This window comes from Bombina bombina, unplaced genomic scaffold (genome assembly GCF_027579735.1).
Source record: "Bombina bombina isolate aBomBom1 unplaced genomic scaffold, aBomBom1.pri scaffold_755, whole genome shotgun sequence".
In the NCBI taxonomy this organism is placed as follows: Eukaryota; Metazoa; Chordata; class Amphibia; order Anura; family Bombinatoridae; genus Bombina; species Bombina bombina.
The window spans coordinates 573-18,796 of record NW_026511054.1 but is presented as its reverse complement, the minus strand read 5'-3'; the positions used below and the strand labels follow the sequence as shown (position 1 = coordinate 18,796).

Here is an 18,224-nt window from a genome sequence, read left to right as displayed (position 1 = left end):
CAACCAAAGGGTCCTGTAAGCCAGGACCACAAAATCTGAAGATTTGGTATTCAAGCGAACAATCTGCATATTAGCATCGCAGATAAAAGAGTTGGCTATCCTTAAAGCCTTGATCCTCTCCTGAATATCCTCAAGAGGGGATTCATTAATTCCGACAAAGAGTTGCACCAATAAGTGGCTGCTCCTGCAACCGTTGCTATAGCTGCTGCCGGTTAGAAAAAGGAAACCCATATGTTGGAACATTCTTCTCAAGAAGCTTTCCAACTTCTTATCCATAGGATCCCTGAAAAAGGAGAAATCCTCTAGAGGAATTGTAGTGCGTTTCACGAGCGTCGAAATGGCACCATCCATCTTAGGAATGGAGTTCCATGTTTCCAGATGAGAATCAGGAACTGGAAATATTTTTTTTAAAGTTGTGGAAGGAGAGAAAGGTGTTCCAATTCTTTCCCATTCATTAGCAATAATGTTCACCATACGGACAGGAAGTGGGGAAGTCTCCAGGACCTTTTTGTCCTCATAGACCCTATCTAATTTAGGAACCTTAGGTTCCTCAGGAAGTTTAGCTTCTAGAACCTCCAGATTAGAGAGAACCTCTTTCAAATAAAAAAACATAATTTATGTAAGAACTTACCTGATAAATTCATTTCTTTCATATTAGCAAGAGTCCATGAGCTAGTGACGTATGGGATATACATTCCTACCAGGAGGGGCAAAGTTTCCCAAACCTTAAAATGCCTATAAATAGACCCCTCACCACACCCACAATTCAGTTTAACGAATAGCCAAGAAGTGGGGTGATAAGAAAGGAGCGAAAGCATCAACAAGGAATTGGAATAATTGTGCTTTATACAAAAAAAAAATCATAACCACCACAAAAAGGGTGGGCCTCATGGACTCTTGCTAATATGAAAGAAATAAATTTATCAGGTAAGTTCTTACATAAATTATGTTTTCTTTCATGTAATTAGCAAGAGTCCATGAGCTAGTGACGTATGGGATAGCAGATACCCAAGATGTGGAACTTCCACGCAAGAGTCACTAGAGAGGGAGGGATAAAATAAAGACAGCCAATTCCGCTGAAAAATTAATCCACTACCCAAATCAAAAGTTTCAATTTTTATAATGAAAAAAACTGAAATTATAAGCAGAAGAATCAAACTGAAACAGCTGCCCGAAGTACTATTCTACCAAAAACTGCTTCTGAAGAAGAGAAAACATCAAAATGGAAGAATTTAGTAAAAGTATGCAAAGAAGACCAAGTTATTGCTTTGCAAATCTGATCAACAGAAGCTTCATTCTTAAAAGTCCAGGAAGTAGAAACTGACCTAGTAGAATGAGCCGTAATCCTCTGAGGCGGGGATTAACCCGACTCCAAATAAGCATGATGAATCAAAAGCTTTAACTAAGATGCCAAAGAAATGGCAGAAGCCTTCTGACCTTTCCGAAAACCAGAAAAGATAACAAATAGACTAGAAGTCTGTCTGAAATCTGAGTAGCTTCAACATAATATTTCAAAACTCTTACCACATCAAAAAATGTAAGTATCTTACCAAAGAATTCTTAGGATTAGGACACAAGGAAGGGACAATAAGTCCTCTACTAATGTTGTTAGAATTCACAACTTTAGGTAAAAATTGAAATGAGGACAGCAAAAACCACCTTATCCTGATGAAAAATCAGAAAAAGGAGATTCACAAGAAAGAACAGATAATTCAAAAACTGTTCTAGCTGAAGAGATGTCTAAAAAGAACAATACTTTCCATGAAAGTAATTAATGTCCAAAGAAAGCATATGCTCAAACAGAAGAGCCTGTAAAGCCTTCAGAACCAAATTAAGACTCCAAGGAGGAGAAATTGGCTTAATGACAGGCTTGATACAAACCAAAGCCTGAACAAAACAATGAATATCAGAAAGATTTAGCAATTCTTACTGTGAAACAGCACAGGAAAAGCAGAGATTTGTCCTTTCAAGGAACATGCAGACAAAACCTTATGAAGAAACTATAAAAACCTAGGAATTCTAAAATAATGCCAAGAGAATTCGTAAGAAGAGCATCATGAGATGTAAATCTTCCAAACTCGATAATAAATCCTACTAGACACAGATTTACGAGCCTGCAACATAGTATTAATCACTGAGTCAGAGAAACTTCTATGACTAAGTACTAAGCGTTAAATTTTCATACCATCAAATTAATAATTTGAATTCCTGATGAAAAAAACGAATGTTAAGATATAAGGTCTGGCCTTAATGGAAGTAGCCAAGATCGGCAACTGGACATCCGAACAAGAACCGTATACCAAAACCTGTGTGGCCATGCTGGAGCCACCAGCCACACCAAAGATTGCTCTCTGATGATTTTGAAAATCACTCTTAAAAGAAGAACCAGAGATGAAAAAATATAGGCAGATTGATAATTCCAAGGAAGTGTCAATGCATACACTATTTCCGCATGAGGATCCCCGGACCTGAATAGGCCCCTGGGAAGTTCCTTGATTAGATGAGATGCCATCAAATCTAATTCTGGAAGCCCTCACATCTGAAAAACATATCTGGGTAAAGAGACCATTCTCCCTGATGTAAAGCTTGATTAACAGAGATAATCCGCTTCCCAATAGTCTATACCTGGGAAAAATACCACAGAAATTAGATAGGAGCTGGATTTAGCCCAAGTAAATATCCGAGATACTTCTGTCACAGCCTAAGGACTGATAGTCCCACCCTGATGATTGACATACGCCACAGTTGTGACATTGTCTGTCTGAAAAAACAATAAACCTCTCTTCTTCAAAAAGAAACCAACTGAAGAACTCTGAGAATGCACGGAGTTCCAAAATATCAAATGGTAATCTCGCCTCCTGAGATTTCCAAACCCCTTGTGCTGACAGAGATCCTCAGACAGCCTCCCAACCTAAAAGACTCGCATCTGTAGAGATCATGGTCCAGGTTGAAAGAACCGAAGAGACCTGTAGAACTAAATGATGGTGATCTTAACCACCGAACCAAAGATAGTTAAACATTAGGATTCAAAGATATAAAAAGTGATATCCTAGAATCCCTGCACCATTATTCAGCATAAAAAACTGGAAAGGTTTCCTATGAAATGAGCAAAGGGAATCGAACCCAATGCTGCAGCCATGAAACCTAAAACTTCCATGCATATATAGCAACTTGAAGGAAATAGAGACTGAAGGTTCCGACAAACGGAACCCAATAAACTTGTCACTTGTCTGTTAGAGACAAAAACATTGACACAATCTATCTGGAAACCTAAAAAAGGTGACCCTTGTGTGAGAAATCAAGGAGCTTTTGATAAAAAGATCCTCTAACCATGTCTTGAAGAAACAACAAAGTTGAATCGTATGAGATTCCGCAGAACGAAAAGACTGAGCCAGTACCACGATACCGTCCAAATAGGGAACACTGAGAACCTTGAAAAGATTCTTAGAGCTGTCGCTAGACCAGAAGGAAAAGCAACAAATTGTTAATGCTTGTCAAAAAAAAAAGAATCTCAGAAAATAAAAATAATCTGAATGAAAACAGAAAATGAAGATATGCATCTATTGTATCTATTGTAAACAAATAATGCCATCACTGACCAAAAAGGCAGAATAGACCATATAAACACCATTCTAAAAGATGGTACACTTATATGACAATTCAAAAAGATTTTCTATCTTTGGAACAATGAATAGTCTTGAATAAAACCCCAAAACCCAGTTCCTAAAATGAAACTGGAATAAATACCCCAGAAAACTCCAGGTCTGAGCAGTGCTTGAGCCCCAACGGGTGACCAGCCGCACTTCACCAGTACCCAAAACATATAGGTCTGATACACACTTCAGGAAATTGTTAGTCTTACTGGAGTAGCTGGAATATGATAGAGAAAATAGACTTCTCACAGAAGGTTTTACTCTGAATCCTATTCTGTACCCAAAGCCTAAGAAGTTTGGACCGAATAGAACCAAACAAAATTCAAAAAAGTCTTAACCTGCCGCTTACCAGCCAAGCTGGAATAAGAACCGCACCTACAAGCAAATTTGGGGAGCTGACTTTGAACTTTTAAAAGGCTTAATTGAATGAAGAAAAAAACTTCCAATTAAAAACATGTTACCTGGGGAAGAATTCAGAATTCCGTTCCTTAGTAAGAACAGAAAACTAATATAAGCTTAAAGTTTAAGTCTTAGAACTCAATCTTGAAGCCCAGAGTAACAGTTAAAGAATTGAATCCAATTATGAACCAAATAATTGATTATCTTGGAAAAAAATAAATATGGATTTTAGAAATCAAATTAGCATTCCAAGATTGAAATCACAAAGTTCTTCTAGCTAAAATAGCTAAAGACATAGATTAAACCTTATTTGCGAAAATATTTAATAAAAATGACAAGCCAAATGAAATTATTAGAATGTTAATCAAGTTAAAGGACCAGTCAACACACTGGACTTGCACAATCAACAAATGCAAGATAACAAGACAATGCAATAGCACTTAGTCTGAATTTCAAATGAGTAGTAGATTTTGTCCTTTTAACAATGCTAAACAAATCATAATCCGATACTTGATCCAACCAGAAAGATGAAGCAATTGCAACATCAGCCAAATAAATTACAGGACTAAGAAAAGTACCTGAAAATAATTTTCTTTAAATAAGATACAACCATCTGAAGGAAAAAAATAAATACTATTTGCTATAAGAATAATAGTATATTTAGCAGGAGTAGAGATAGCCCCATTAACTTGGGGAATCTTTCCTCAAAACTGAAAACTAACTGCCGTCAAAGAATACAATTTAAAAACCTTAAAGAAGGACTAAAAGAAAATTCTCAGCCTATTCCATTCCCTAATATCAGGAACTGGAAAAAAACCTCTGAAGAAACCACAGAAGATAAATAAGCAGAATTTAAATGTTAGCTAGTCTTTAAAATCAAAAGAACTAGTTACTTCAATATCCAAAATAATCAACACCTTTTGAACAAAGAACAAATGTACTCTATTAAAAAATAAAAAAGTAGATTTGTTAGTGTCAATATCTGATGAAGAAAAATTCTGAATGAGAAAAAACACCATCAGAAAAGGATAATTCATTATGTTGTTGGTCATTTGAAACTTCATCAACTAAAAAAGAAGTTTGAAAAAGACCTAAAAATTTTATTAGAAAGCGGGATGTCAGACAAAGCCTTTAAAATAGAATCAGAAAAATATTCTTATAAATTTCTAAAGTAAATCTTGTACATAAGATGTAAAAAGAATAGCAATATATATATAAAGCATAAATACTAATGGATTCCGCATGTAAAAGTTTATCATGATAACTTATTACAAACCATAGCTAAAGATAAACATTCATAACATTAAAATAAATGAACTTAGCTTTGGTAGGACAGATATCACTCAACAGGAATCCCTCAGCATATCTTGAAACAGGAACAGTGTTTGAAATATCTTGCAATATGTAATAGAAAAAAACAACATATAAAGCAAAATTATCAAATTCCTTAAATGAGTTTCAGGAATGGGAAAAAATGCAAAACAAACAAGCCTCTAGTAACCAGAAGCAACAAAAAAATGAGACTTAAATAATGAAAATAAAAAGTGGCGCTAAATATAACGCCCACATTTTTTGGCGCCAAGTATGACGCCCACATTTTTTGGCGCCAAGAATGACGCCCACATTTTTTGGCGCAAAAAAAGGTCTGTAACACACATGCGTCAAAAAATGACGCAACCATGAACAAACTTCCGGCGACAACTATGGCGCCGGAAATGACAAAAATTTTGCGCCAAAAAAGTTTGCGCCAAGAATGACGCAATAAATTTAAGCATTTTCTGCCCCCGCGAGCCTAACAGCCCGCAGGGAAAAAAGTCAATTTGAAAATTTTTGAAGGTAAGAAAAAATATTTATTCATATGCATTTCCCAAAACAATGAAACTGACAGTCTGAAAGAAGGAATACTGATTAACCTGAATCATGGCAAATATAAGTTTAAAACATATATTTAGAACTTTACATATAAAGTGCCCAACCATAGCTTTGAGTGTCATAAATAGAAATAAGATTTACTTACCCCAAGACACTCATCTACATATAGTAGATAGCCAAACCAGTACTGAAACGAGAATCAGTAGAGGTAATGGTATATAAGAGTATATCGTCGATCTGAAAAGGGAGGTAGGAGAAGAAATCTCTACGACCGATAACAGAGAACCTATGAAATAGATCCCCTAGAGGAAGACCATTGTATTCAAATAGGCAATACTCTCTTCACATCCCTCTGACATTCACTGCACTCTGAGAGGAAAACCGGGCTCCAGCCTGCTGCAAAGCGCATATCAATGTAGAATCTAGCACAAACTTACTTCACCACCTCCATGGGAGGCAAAGTTTGTAAAACTGATTTGTGGGTGTGGTGAGGGGTGTATTTATAGGCATTTTAAGGTTTGGGAAACTTTGCCCCTCCTGGTAGGAATGTATATCCCATACGTCACTAGCTCATGGACTCTTGCTAATTACATGAAAGAAATTGAGATGTTCAATTCTAAATCTAGAGCTAGGTTCCTCTGAGGCAGGAGGTTTAACCTCTGAAACCTCTGACCATCAGACACAATCGAGGTTAACTCATCCTAAGAAAGTTGATGCAGACTAACTAATTCTTATAGAAGAGAATAGTATCCCCCAAATCAGTAGAACTATGTTTGACCTTTCTCTTACGTTTTCCAGACATAGGTAAAGCATTTAGGGCCACAGAAAACAGCAGATTGCAACAGAAAAGTAAAATCCGCTGGAAAAAACACACCTCCAGCTGGAGGGATAAGCGTGCCACGGGAATCTGCTTGTGGAGAAGAGTTAAATCGGGGTTGTGGAGTTAAATTGTGCATCTCCTGGACAACAGGGTCTTGAGAGGTAGAAAGCTTAGAGGGGATAAAGTTATCAGAGTTTGGGATAACTGTTCAAGTCTTCCTAGCTTTTAAAACAAAACTTATACAACTAGAACAAAATTGAGCAGGTGGGCAAACCATGGCCTCTTCGCAATATAAACAAGCATTGGAAATTGTTAAAGTAGGGACAGAACCCTCTGAAGGGTTAACAACAGAGTCCTCCAGTCCTACATAGCAGATAATGATCCCCACAAAAAAATCTTAACCAAGTGTAAAAAAGCGCTGCAGTGCAGAGGAGCATCTCTACCCACACCTACGCTGGGGTACTCACCACCAACCAGTAACTCAGAGCTGAAGAATAGTCAGTAGACTCTCTGAAAGGAAGAAAACTGCAGCCTGAGACAAACCAGAGCTATCGTGGAGATGCGGCCGGTCACGTGATCGCATAACTAAGCCCGCCCCCACAGCATAAAAAGGCCAACCTGCATCAATATATCTGACAGACACCATCATGAGCCAAATCCCCTTCACAAGTGCTCTGATATGCGGAGCTAAGCAGCACGTCCCCAGCTGCCATATACACAAATCCTCAACTGTGGAGGTAACTTAACCCCGGATCCCATAGAGCATTAACACTTGCCACACTGTGAATAAGCCGTCCCTCTATATTAGGGGAGAGATTATACCCACTTAGGCACATTCCCATAAATAGATAAGGGACTTAACCCAGGATCAGTGCTGTGGAGCAGACACAGCAACCCAAAGTGTGACAGACTCTCTGTTCTCCTGCCAGGGACCTGAGTGAGCGGTGTAAGACAGTGTAACTCGTTAACACTGGTTACCCAGGAACTTCCCTGTTACATCTGAATATAACGTTCAACCCCACACTCACTGAGCGACTTACGTGGTTACTGTAAAAACAAAACAAAAAAAATAATCCTCTCTTGAAGGGAAAATACCAATTGAAGGACTATCTTCTTCTAACACTTTCTCTGCCATCCTCTTATAGTGACGAAAGGCAAAGCATGACTGGGGGGGATAGGGGAAGTGGGATGGATATTTATAGCCTTTGGCTGGGGTGTCTTTGCCTCCTCCTGGTGGCCAGGTGTTGATATTCCCAACAGTAATGAATGAAGTTGTGAACTCTCCATGCCTTTGGAAAGAAATAAATAATAATAGTAATAATACAAAAAACAACAACAACAATAATATTATTACTATTATTATTGTTGTTATTGCTATTATTATTGTTATTATTGTTGTTATTGCTATTATTATTGTTATTATTGTTGTTATTGCTATTATTATTGTTGTTATTGCTATTATTATTGTTGTTGTTTTTACTATTATTGTTGTTATTGCTATTATTATTGTTGTTGTTTTTACTATTATTGTTGTTATTGCTATTATTATTGTTGTTATTGCTATTATTATTATTGTTGTTGTTATTAATATTATTATTGTTGTTGTTGTTATTACTTTTATTATTGTTGTTGTTGTTATTACTATTATTATTGTTGTTATTGCTATTATTATTATTGTTGTTGTTATTGCTATTATTATTGTTGTTATTGCTATTATTATTATTGTTGTTGTTATTACTATTATTATTGTTGTTGTTATTACTATTATTATTGTTGTTATTACTGTTGTTGTTGTTATTACTATTATTATTGTTGTTATTACTGTTGTTGTTGTTGTTGTTGTTATTACTATTATTATTGTTGTTATTACTGTTGTTGTTGTTGTTGTTGTTATTACTATTATTATTGTTGTTATAACTATTATTATTGTTGTTGTTATTACTATTATTATTGTTGTTATAACTATTATTATTGTTGTTGTTATTACTAATGTTGCTGTTGTTATTATTACTATTATTATTGTTGTTATTGCTATTATTATTATTGTTGTTGTTATTGCTATTATTATTGTTGTTATTGCTATTATTATTATTGTTGTTGTTATTACTATTATTATTGTTGTTATTACTGTTGTTGTTGTTGTTGTTGTTGTTATTACTATTATTATTGTTGTTATAACTATTATTATTGTTGTTGTTATTACTAATGTTGCTGTTGTTATTATTACTATTATTATTGTTGTTGTTGTTACTATTATTATTGTTGTTGTTGTTACTATTATTATTGTTGTTGTTATTACTGTTGTTGTTACTAATATTATTGTTATTACTATTTTTATTGTTGTTATTACTATTATTACAGTTGTTGGTGTTGTTATTACTATTATTGCTGTTATTACTATTGTTGTTATTATTACTATTATTGCTGTTATTACTATTGTTGTTGTTGTTATTATTACTATTGTTGATGCTGTTATTAACCCTTTGATGACCGGGTTCATTTGTCTACTTTGGAACAACGTTCCGATGTAAAAAAATTGAAATCCTGCGATCGTGCACACGATCACAAGATTTCAATGATGAGATTGGGTCAGGGGCGCGTCCCTGTGATGCTAGGGCATGCCCTCCAGACCGCGATCACATCATGGAAGCACCGTTCGTCACAACGGCACTAAAGACCAGTGTAATTATGACAGAATAGAACGGAATAACAGAGTTAAAAGGTTAAAACTGTTGTTGTTATTATTACTATTATTGTTGTTGTTGTTATTACTATTATTGTTGTTGTTACTATTATTGTTGTTGTTACTATTATTGTTGTTGTTATTATTACTATTGTTGTTACTATTACTATTGTTGTTACTATTACTATTGTTGTTGTTATTATTACTAATGTTGTTTTTGTTGTTATTATTACTACTAATAACAATAATGACGGTGCAAATAATAATAGTTATAAGAATAATGCTATTAGTAAAGAACGCACACTGACAGCATACAAGTTATTATAAAACATAAGCCATAAAGGCATACTGAAATACTCACATGTCTGGGGTCCTGAGGGTTGAGGGAATTTAAATAAGTCTCAAGGTCTTCAATCTCCTCCTGTTTTTTGTCCATTTCTGCCCTTTGCCGTTCCATCTGCCTTTCCAGCTCCTCCGCTTCCTTGCGAAGCTGATTTAACAACTGGATTTTTCTGCTCAGTTGCTCACGAAGTTTTTCCTTTTCTGCTTCAGAAATCTGAAAACAAAATTTCACATTATTAGCGCATCTGTGCAGCTACCACACATGATCAGGGACATCTCTTACAGTGCACATGTAACTGATGGGCAAGAGGCAGTACTGGCATGATGCAGAAGACACACAGGGATGGTATGTGACAGATGAACAGATGCAGAAGACACACAGGGATGGTATGTGACAGATGAACAGATGCAAGAGAAACAAGGGGACAGTATGTAACAGATGGGCAGATGCAGGAGAGACAAACAGGGATGTTATGTGACAGATGAACAGATGCAGAAGACACACAGGGACGGTAGGTGAAAGATGAACAGATGCAGGAGACACACAGGGACGGTATGCGACAGATGGGCAGATGCAGGAGAGACAAACAGGGATGTTATGTGACAGATGAACAGATGCAGAAGACACACAGGGACGGTAGGTGAAAGATGAACAGATGCAGGAGACACACAGGGACGGTATGCGACAGACGAGCAGATGCAGGAAAGACACACAGGGACGGTATGTGACAGATGAACAGAGGCAGAAGACACACAGGGACGGTAGGTGACAGATGAACAGATGCAGAAGACACACAGGGACGGTAGGTGACAGATGAACAGATGCAGGAGACACACAGGGACGGTATGCGACAGACGAGCAGATGCAGGAGACACACAGGGACGGTATGTGACAGATGAGCAGATGCAGGAGACACACAGGGACGGTATGTGACAGATGAACAGATGCAGGAGAGACACACAGGGACAGTATGTGACAGATGAGCAGATGCAGGAGACACACAGGGACGGTATGTGACAGATGAACAGATGCAGGAGACACACAGGGACGGTATGTGACAGATGAGCAGATGCAGGAGACACACAGGGACGGTATGTGACAGATGAACAGATGCAGGAGAGACACACAGGGACAGTATGTGACAGATGAGCAGATGCAGGAGACACACAGGGACGGTATGTGACAGATGAACAGATGCAGGAGACACACAGGGACGGTATGTGACAGATGAGCAGATGCAGGAGACACACAGGGATGGTATGTGACGGATGAGCAGATGCAGGAGACACACAGGGACGGTATGTGACAGATGAACAGATGCAGGAGAGACACACAGGGACAGTATGTGACAGATGAGCAGATGCAGGAGACACACAGGGACGGTATGTGACAGATGAACAGATGCAGGAGACACACAGGGACGGTATGTGACAGATGAGCAGATGCAGGAGACACACAGGGATGGTATGTGACAGATGAACAGATGCAGGAGACACACAGGGACGGCATGTGACAGATGAACAGATGCAGGAGACACACAGGGATGGTATGCGACAGATGAACAGATGCAGGAGAGACACAGGGATGGTATGTGACAGATGAACAGATGGAGACACACACGGACGGTATGTGACAGATGAACAGATGGAGACACACACGGACGGTATGTGACAGATGAACAGATGGAGACACACAGGGACGGTATGTGACAGATGAGCAGATGCAGGAGACACACAGGGATGGTATGTGACAGATGAGCAGATGCAGGAGACACACAGGGACGGTATGTGACAGATGAACAGATGCAGGAGAGACACACAGGGACAGTATGTGACAGATGAGCAGATGCAGGAGACACACAGGGATGGTATGTGACAGATGAACAGATGCAGGAGACACACAGGGACGGCATGTGACAGATGAACAGATGCAGGAGACACACAGGGATGGTATGCGACAGATGAACAGATGCAGGAGAGACACAGGGATGGTATGTGACAGATGAACAGATGGAGACACACACGGACGGTATGTGACAGATGAACAGATGGAGACACACACGGACGGTATGTGACAGATGAACAGATGGAGACACACACGGACGGTATGTGACAGATGAACAGATGGAGACACACATGGACGGTATGTGACAGATGAACAGATGGAGACACACAGGGACGGTATGCGACAGATGAGCAGATGCAGGAGAGACACAGGGATGGTATGTGACAGATGAACAGATGGAGACACACACGGACGGTATGTGACAGATGAACAGATGGAGACACACACGGACGGTATGTGACAGATGAACAGATGGAGACACACAGGGACGGTATGTGACAGATGAACAGATGGAGACACACAGGGACGGTATGTGACAGATGAATAGATGGAGACACACAGGGACGGTATGTGACAGATGAATAGATGGAGACACACATGGACGGTATGTGACAGATGAACAGATGGAGACACACAGGGACAGTATGTGACAGATGAGCAGATGCAAGAGACACAAGGGGACAGTATGTGACAAATTGGCAGATGCAGGAGAGACACACAGGGATGTTATGTGACAGATGAACAGATGCAGGAGACACACAGGGACGGTATGTGACAGATGAACAGATGCAGGAGAGAAACAGGGACAGTATGTGACAGATGAACAGATGCAGGAGACACACAGGGACGGTATGTGACAGATGAACAGATGCAGGAGAGACACACATGGACGGTATGTGACAGATGAACAGATGTAGTTGACACACACGGACGATATGTGACAGATGAACAGATACAGGAGACACACAGGGACGGTATGTGACAGACGAGCAGATGCAGGAGACACACACGGACAGTATGTGACAGATGAGCAGATGCAGGAGACACACAGGGACGGTATGTGACAGATGAGAAAATGCAGGAGACACACAGGGACAGTATGTGACAGATGAGCAGATGCAGGAGACACACAGGGACGGTATGTGACAGATGAGCAGATGCAGGAGACACACAGGGATGGTATGTGACAGATGAACAGATGCAGAAGACACACAGGGACGGTATGTGACAGATGAACAGATGCAGGAGAGACACATAGGGACGGCATGTGACAGATGAACAGATGCAGGAGACACACAGGGACGGTATGTGACAGATGAACAGATGCAGGAGACACACAGGGACAGTATGTGACAGATGAACAGATGCAGGAGACACACAGGGACGGTATGTGACAGATGAACAGATGCAGGAGACACACAGGGACGGTATGTGACAGATGAACATATGCAGGAGACACACAGGGACGGTATGTGACAGATGAACAGATGCAGGAGACACACAGGGACTGTATGTGACAGATGAACAGATGCAGGAGACACACAGGGACGGTATGTGACAGATGAACAGATGCAAGAGGCACACAGGGACGGTATGTGACAGATGAACAGATGCAGAAGACACACAGAGACGGTATGTGACAGATGAACAGATGCAGGAGACACACAGGGACGGTATGTGACAGATGAACAGATGCAGGAGAGACACACAGGGACGGTATGTGACAGATGAACAGATGCAGGAGACACACAGGGACGGTATGTGACAGATGAACAGATGCAGGAGACACACAGGGACGGTATGTGACAGATGAACAAATGCAGGAGACACACAGGGACGGTATGTGACAGATGAACAGATGCAGGAGACACACACAGGGACGGTATGTGACAGATGAACAGATGCAGGAGACACACACAGGGACGGTATGTGACAGATGAACAGATGCAGGAGACACACACAGGGACGGTATGTGACAGATGAACAGATGCAGGAGACACACAGGGACGGTATGTGACAGATGAACAGATGCAGGAGACACACACAGGGACGGTATGTGACAGATGAACAGATGCAGGAGACACACACAGGGACGGTATGTGACAGATGAACAAATGCAGGAGACACACAGGGACGGTATGTGACAGATGAACAGATGCAGGAGACACACAAGGACGGTATGTGACAGATGAACAGATGCAGGAGACACACACAGGGACGGTATGTGACAGACGAACAGATGCAGGAGAGACACACAGGGACGGTATGTGACAGATGAACAGATGCAGGAGACACACAGGGACGGTATGTGACAGATGAACAGATGCAGGAGACACACACAGGGACGGTATGTGACAGATGAACAAATGCAGGAGACACACAGGGACGGTATGTGACAGATGAACAGATGCAGGAGACACACACAGGGACGGTATGTGACAGATGAACAGATGCAGGAGACACACACAGGGACGGTATGTGACAGATGAACAAATGCAGGAGACACACAGGGACGGTATGTGACAGATGAACAGATGCAGGAGACACACACAGGGACGGTATGTGACAGATGAACAGATGCAGGAGACACACAGGGACGGTATGTGACAGATGAACAGATGCAGGAGACACACAGGGACAGTATGTGACAGATGAACAGATGCAGGAGACACACAGGGACGGTATGTGACAGATGAACAGATGCAGGAGACACACAGGGACGGTATGTGACAGATGAACAGATGCAGGAGACACACAGGGACGGTATGTGACAGATGAACAGATGCAGGAGACACACAGAGACGGTATGTGACAGATGAACAGATGCAGGAGAGACACATAGGGACGGTATGTGACAGATGAACAGATGCAGGAGAGACACATAGGGACGGCATGTGACAGATGAACAGATGCAGGAGACACACAGGGACGGTATGTCACAGATGAACAGATGCAGGAGACACACAGGGACGGTATGTGACAGATGAACAGATGCAGGAGACACACAGGGACGGTATGTGACAGACGAGCAGATGCAGGAGACACACAGGGACGGTATGTGACAGATGAACAGATGCAGGAGACACACACAGGGACGGTATGTGACAGATGAACAAATGCAGGAGACACACAGGGACGGTATGTGACAGATGAACAAATGCAGGAGACACACAGGGACGGTATGTGACAGATGAACAGATGCAGGAGACACACAGGGACGGTATGTGACAGATGAACAGATGCAGGAGACACACAGGGACGGTATGTGACAGATGAACAGATGCAGGAGACACACAGGGACGGTATGTGACAGATGAACAGATGCAGGAGACACACACAGGGACGGTATGTGACAGATGAACAGATGCAGGAGACACACAGGGACGGTATGTGACAGATGAACAGATGCAGGAGACACACACAGGGACGGTATGTGACAGATGAACAGATGCAGGAGACACACAGGGACGGTATGTGACAGATGAACAGATGCAGGAGACACACAGGGACAGTATGTGACAGATGAACAGATGCAGGAGACACACAGGGACGGTATGTGACAGATGAACAGATGCAGGAGACACACAGAGACGGTATGTGACAGATGAACAGATGCAGGAGATACACACAGGGACGGTATGTGACAGATGAACAGATGCAGGAGACACACAGGGACGGTATGTGACAGATGAACAGATACAGGAGACACACAGGGACAGTATGTGACAGATGAACAGATACAGGAGACACACAGGGACAGTATGTGACAGATGAACAGATGCAGGAGATACACACAGGGACGGTATGTGACAGATGAACAGATACAGGAGACACACAGGGACAGGTATGTGACAGATGAACAGATACAGGAGACACACAGGGACAGTATGTGACAGATGAACAGATGCAGAAGATACACACAGGGACGGTATGTGACAGATGAACAGATGCAGGAGACACACACGGACGGTATGTGACAGATGAACAGATGCAGGAGACACACAGGGACGGTATGTGACAGATGAACAGATAGCAGGAGACACACAGGGACGGTATGTGACAGATGAACAGATGCAGGAGACACACAGGGACGGTATGTGACAGATGAACAGATGCAGGAGACACACAGGGACTGTATGTGACAGATGAACAGATGCAGGAGACACACAGGGACGGTATGTGACAGATAAACAGATGCAGGAGACACACAGGGACGGTATGTGACAGATGAACAGATGCAGGAGACACACAGGGACGGTATGTGACAGATGAACAGATGCAGGAGACACACAGGGACGGTATGTGACAGATGAACAGATGCAGGAGACACAACAGGGACGGTATGTGACAGATGAACAGATGCAGGAGACACACACAGGGACGGTATGTGACAGATGAACAGATGCAGGAGACACCACAGGGACGGTATGTGACAGGATGAACAGATGCAGGAGACACACAGGGACAGTATGTGACAGATGAACAGATGCAGGAGACACTCAGGGACGGTATGTGACAGATGAACAGATGCAGGAGACACACAGAGACGGTATGTGACAGATGAACAGATGCAGGAGACAACACAGGGACGGTATGTGACAGATGAACAGATGCAGGAGACACACAGGGACGGTATGTGACAGATGAACAGATACAGGAGACACACAGGGACAGTATGTGACAGATGAACAGATACAGGAGACACACAGGGACAGTATGTGACAGATGAACAGATGCAGGAGATACACACAGGGACGGTATGTGACAGATGAACAGATACAGGAGACACACAGGGACAGTATGTGACAGATGAACAGATACAGGAGACACACAGGGACAGTATGTGACAGATGAACAGATGCAGAAGATACACACAGGGACGGTATGTGACAGATGAACAGATGCAGGAGACACACAGGGACGGTATGTGACAGATGAACAGATGCAGGAGACACACAGGGACGGTATGTGACAGATGAACAGATACAGGAGACACACAGGGACAGTATGTGACAGATGAACAGATGCAGGAGACACACAGGGACGGTGTGTGACAGATGAACAGAGGCAGAAGACACACAAGGACGGTATGTGACAGATGAACAAATGCAGGAGATACACACAGGGACGGTATGTGACAGATGAACAGATGCAGGAGATACACACAGGGACGGTATGTGACAGATGAACAGATGCAGGAGACACACAGGGACGGTATGTGACAGATGAACAGATGCAGGAGACACACAGGGACGGTATGTGACAGATGAACAGATACAGGAGACACACAGGGACAGTATGTGACAGATGAACAGATGCAGGAGACACACAGGGACGGTATGTGACAGATGAACAGATGCAGGAGACACACAGGGACGGTATGTGACAGATGAACAGATGCAGAAGACACACAGGGACGGTATGTGACAGATGAACAGATGCAGGAGACACACACAGGGACGGTATGTGACAGATGAACAGATGCAGAAGACACACAGGGACGGTATGTGACAGATGAACAGATGCAGGAGACACACACAAGGACGGTATGTGACAGATGAACAGATGCAGGAGAGAAACACGGACATCTCTCTAATTTCTGCTACCTTTTTCTGAGCCACTGCATCTTCCAAGCCTTTTAGCTCTTCAGTTGCTATTAAAATCTGCTGTTCCGCATGACGTATTTCTTGACGTAGTTCGTTTAGCTTTGCTTGTGCTGCAACAGAAAAGTAATATTAGATTCAGCATCACTGTAGGTAGCTTCTTACTACCCTGAAACTAGCAGCCGATACATAATGTTGTGCACGAGTACTGTTGCCTTGCTGTATGAACTGCACTCTTAAGCGGATGACTGGTGTATGTTGTGCACAAAACTACTGGAGGATGCGTGTGTGTAACAGAAATAATAATACAGCACATTTATTGTCTGGTGTGTGAGATCTGTACCTTTATCTCTAGATGTGAGTGTGTGTAACAGAAATAATAATACAGCACATTTATTGTCTGGTGTAGTGATCTGTACCATTTATCTCTTAGATGTGAGTTTGAGGTGGTGTGTAACATAAATAATAATACCAGCACATTTATGTGACTTGTGTGTGTGATCAGTACCTTTATCTCTAGATTGTTAGTTGTGTGTAACAGAAATAATAATACAGCACATTTATTGTCTGGTGTGTGAGATCTGTACCTTTATCTCTAGAAGTGAGTGTGTGTGTAACATAAATAATAATACAGCCACATTTATTGTCTCGGTGTGTGAGATCTGTACCTTTATCTCTAGATGTGAGTGTGTGTGTAACATAATAATAATACAGCACATTTATTGTCTGGTGTGTGAGATCTGTACCTTTATCTCTAGATGTGAGTGTGTGTGTAACATAAATAATAATACAGCACATTTATATGTCTGGTGTGTGAGATCTGTACCTTTATCTCTAGATGTGAGTGTGAGAGTGTAACATAAATACTAATACAGCACATTTATTGTCTGGTGTGTGTGAGATCTGTACCTTTATCTCTAGATGTGAGTGTGTGTGTGTAACAGAAATAATAATACAGCACATTTATTGTCTGGTGTGTGAGATCTGTACCTTTATCTCTAGATGT

The 18,224-nt window shown here is 41.3% G+C and overlaps 1 protein-coding gene across 1 annotated transcript in view; it reads right to left on the bottom strand.

Annotated features, from left to right (window-relative positions):
* Positions 1-17,331, bottom strand: part of LOC128643584 (centriolin) — a gene marked incomplete at its 5' end in the record, with an annotated part of 183,765 nt that extends 166,434 nt beyond the window's left edge. The window contains 2 exons of the mRNA XM_053696427.1: positions 9,789-9,983; positions 17,222-17,331. Coding sequence (XP_053552402.1) covers positions 9,789-9,983; positions 17,222-17,331 — 305 coding nt within the window. The remainder of the gene's footprint in view (positions 1-9,788; positions 9,984-17,221) is intronic.
* Between the last annotated feature and the right edge of the window lie 893 nt (positions 17,332-18,224).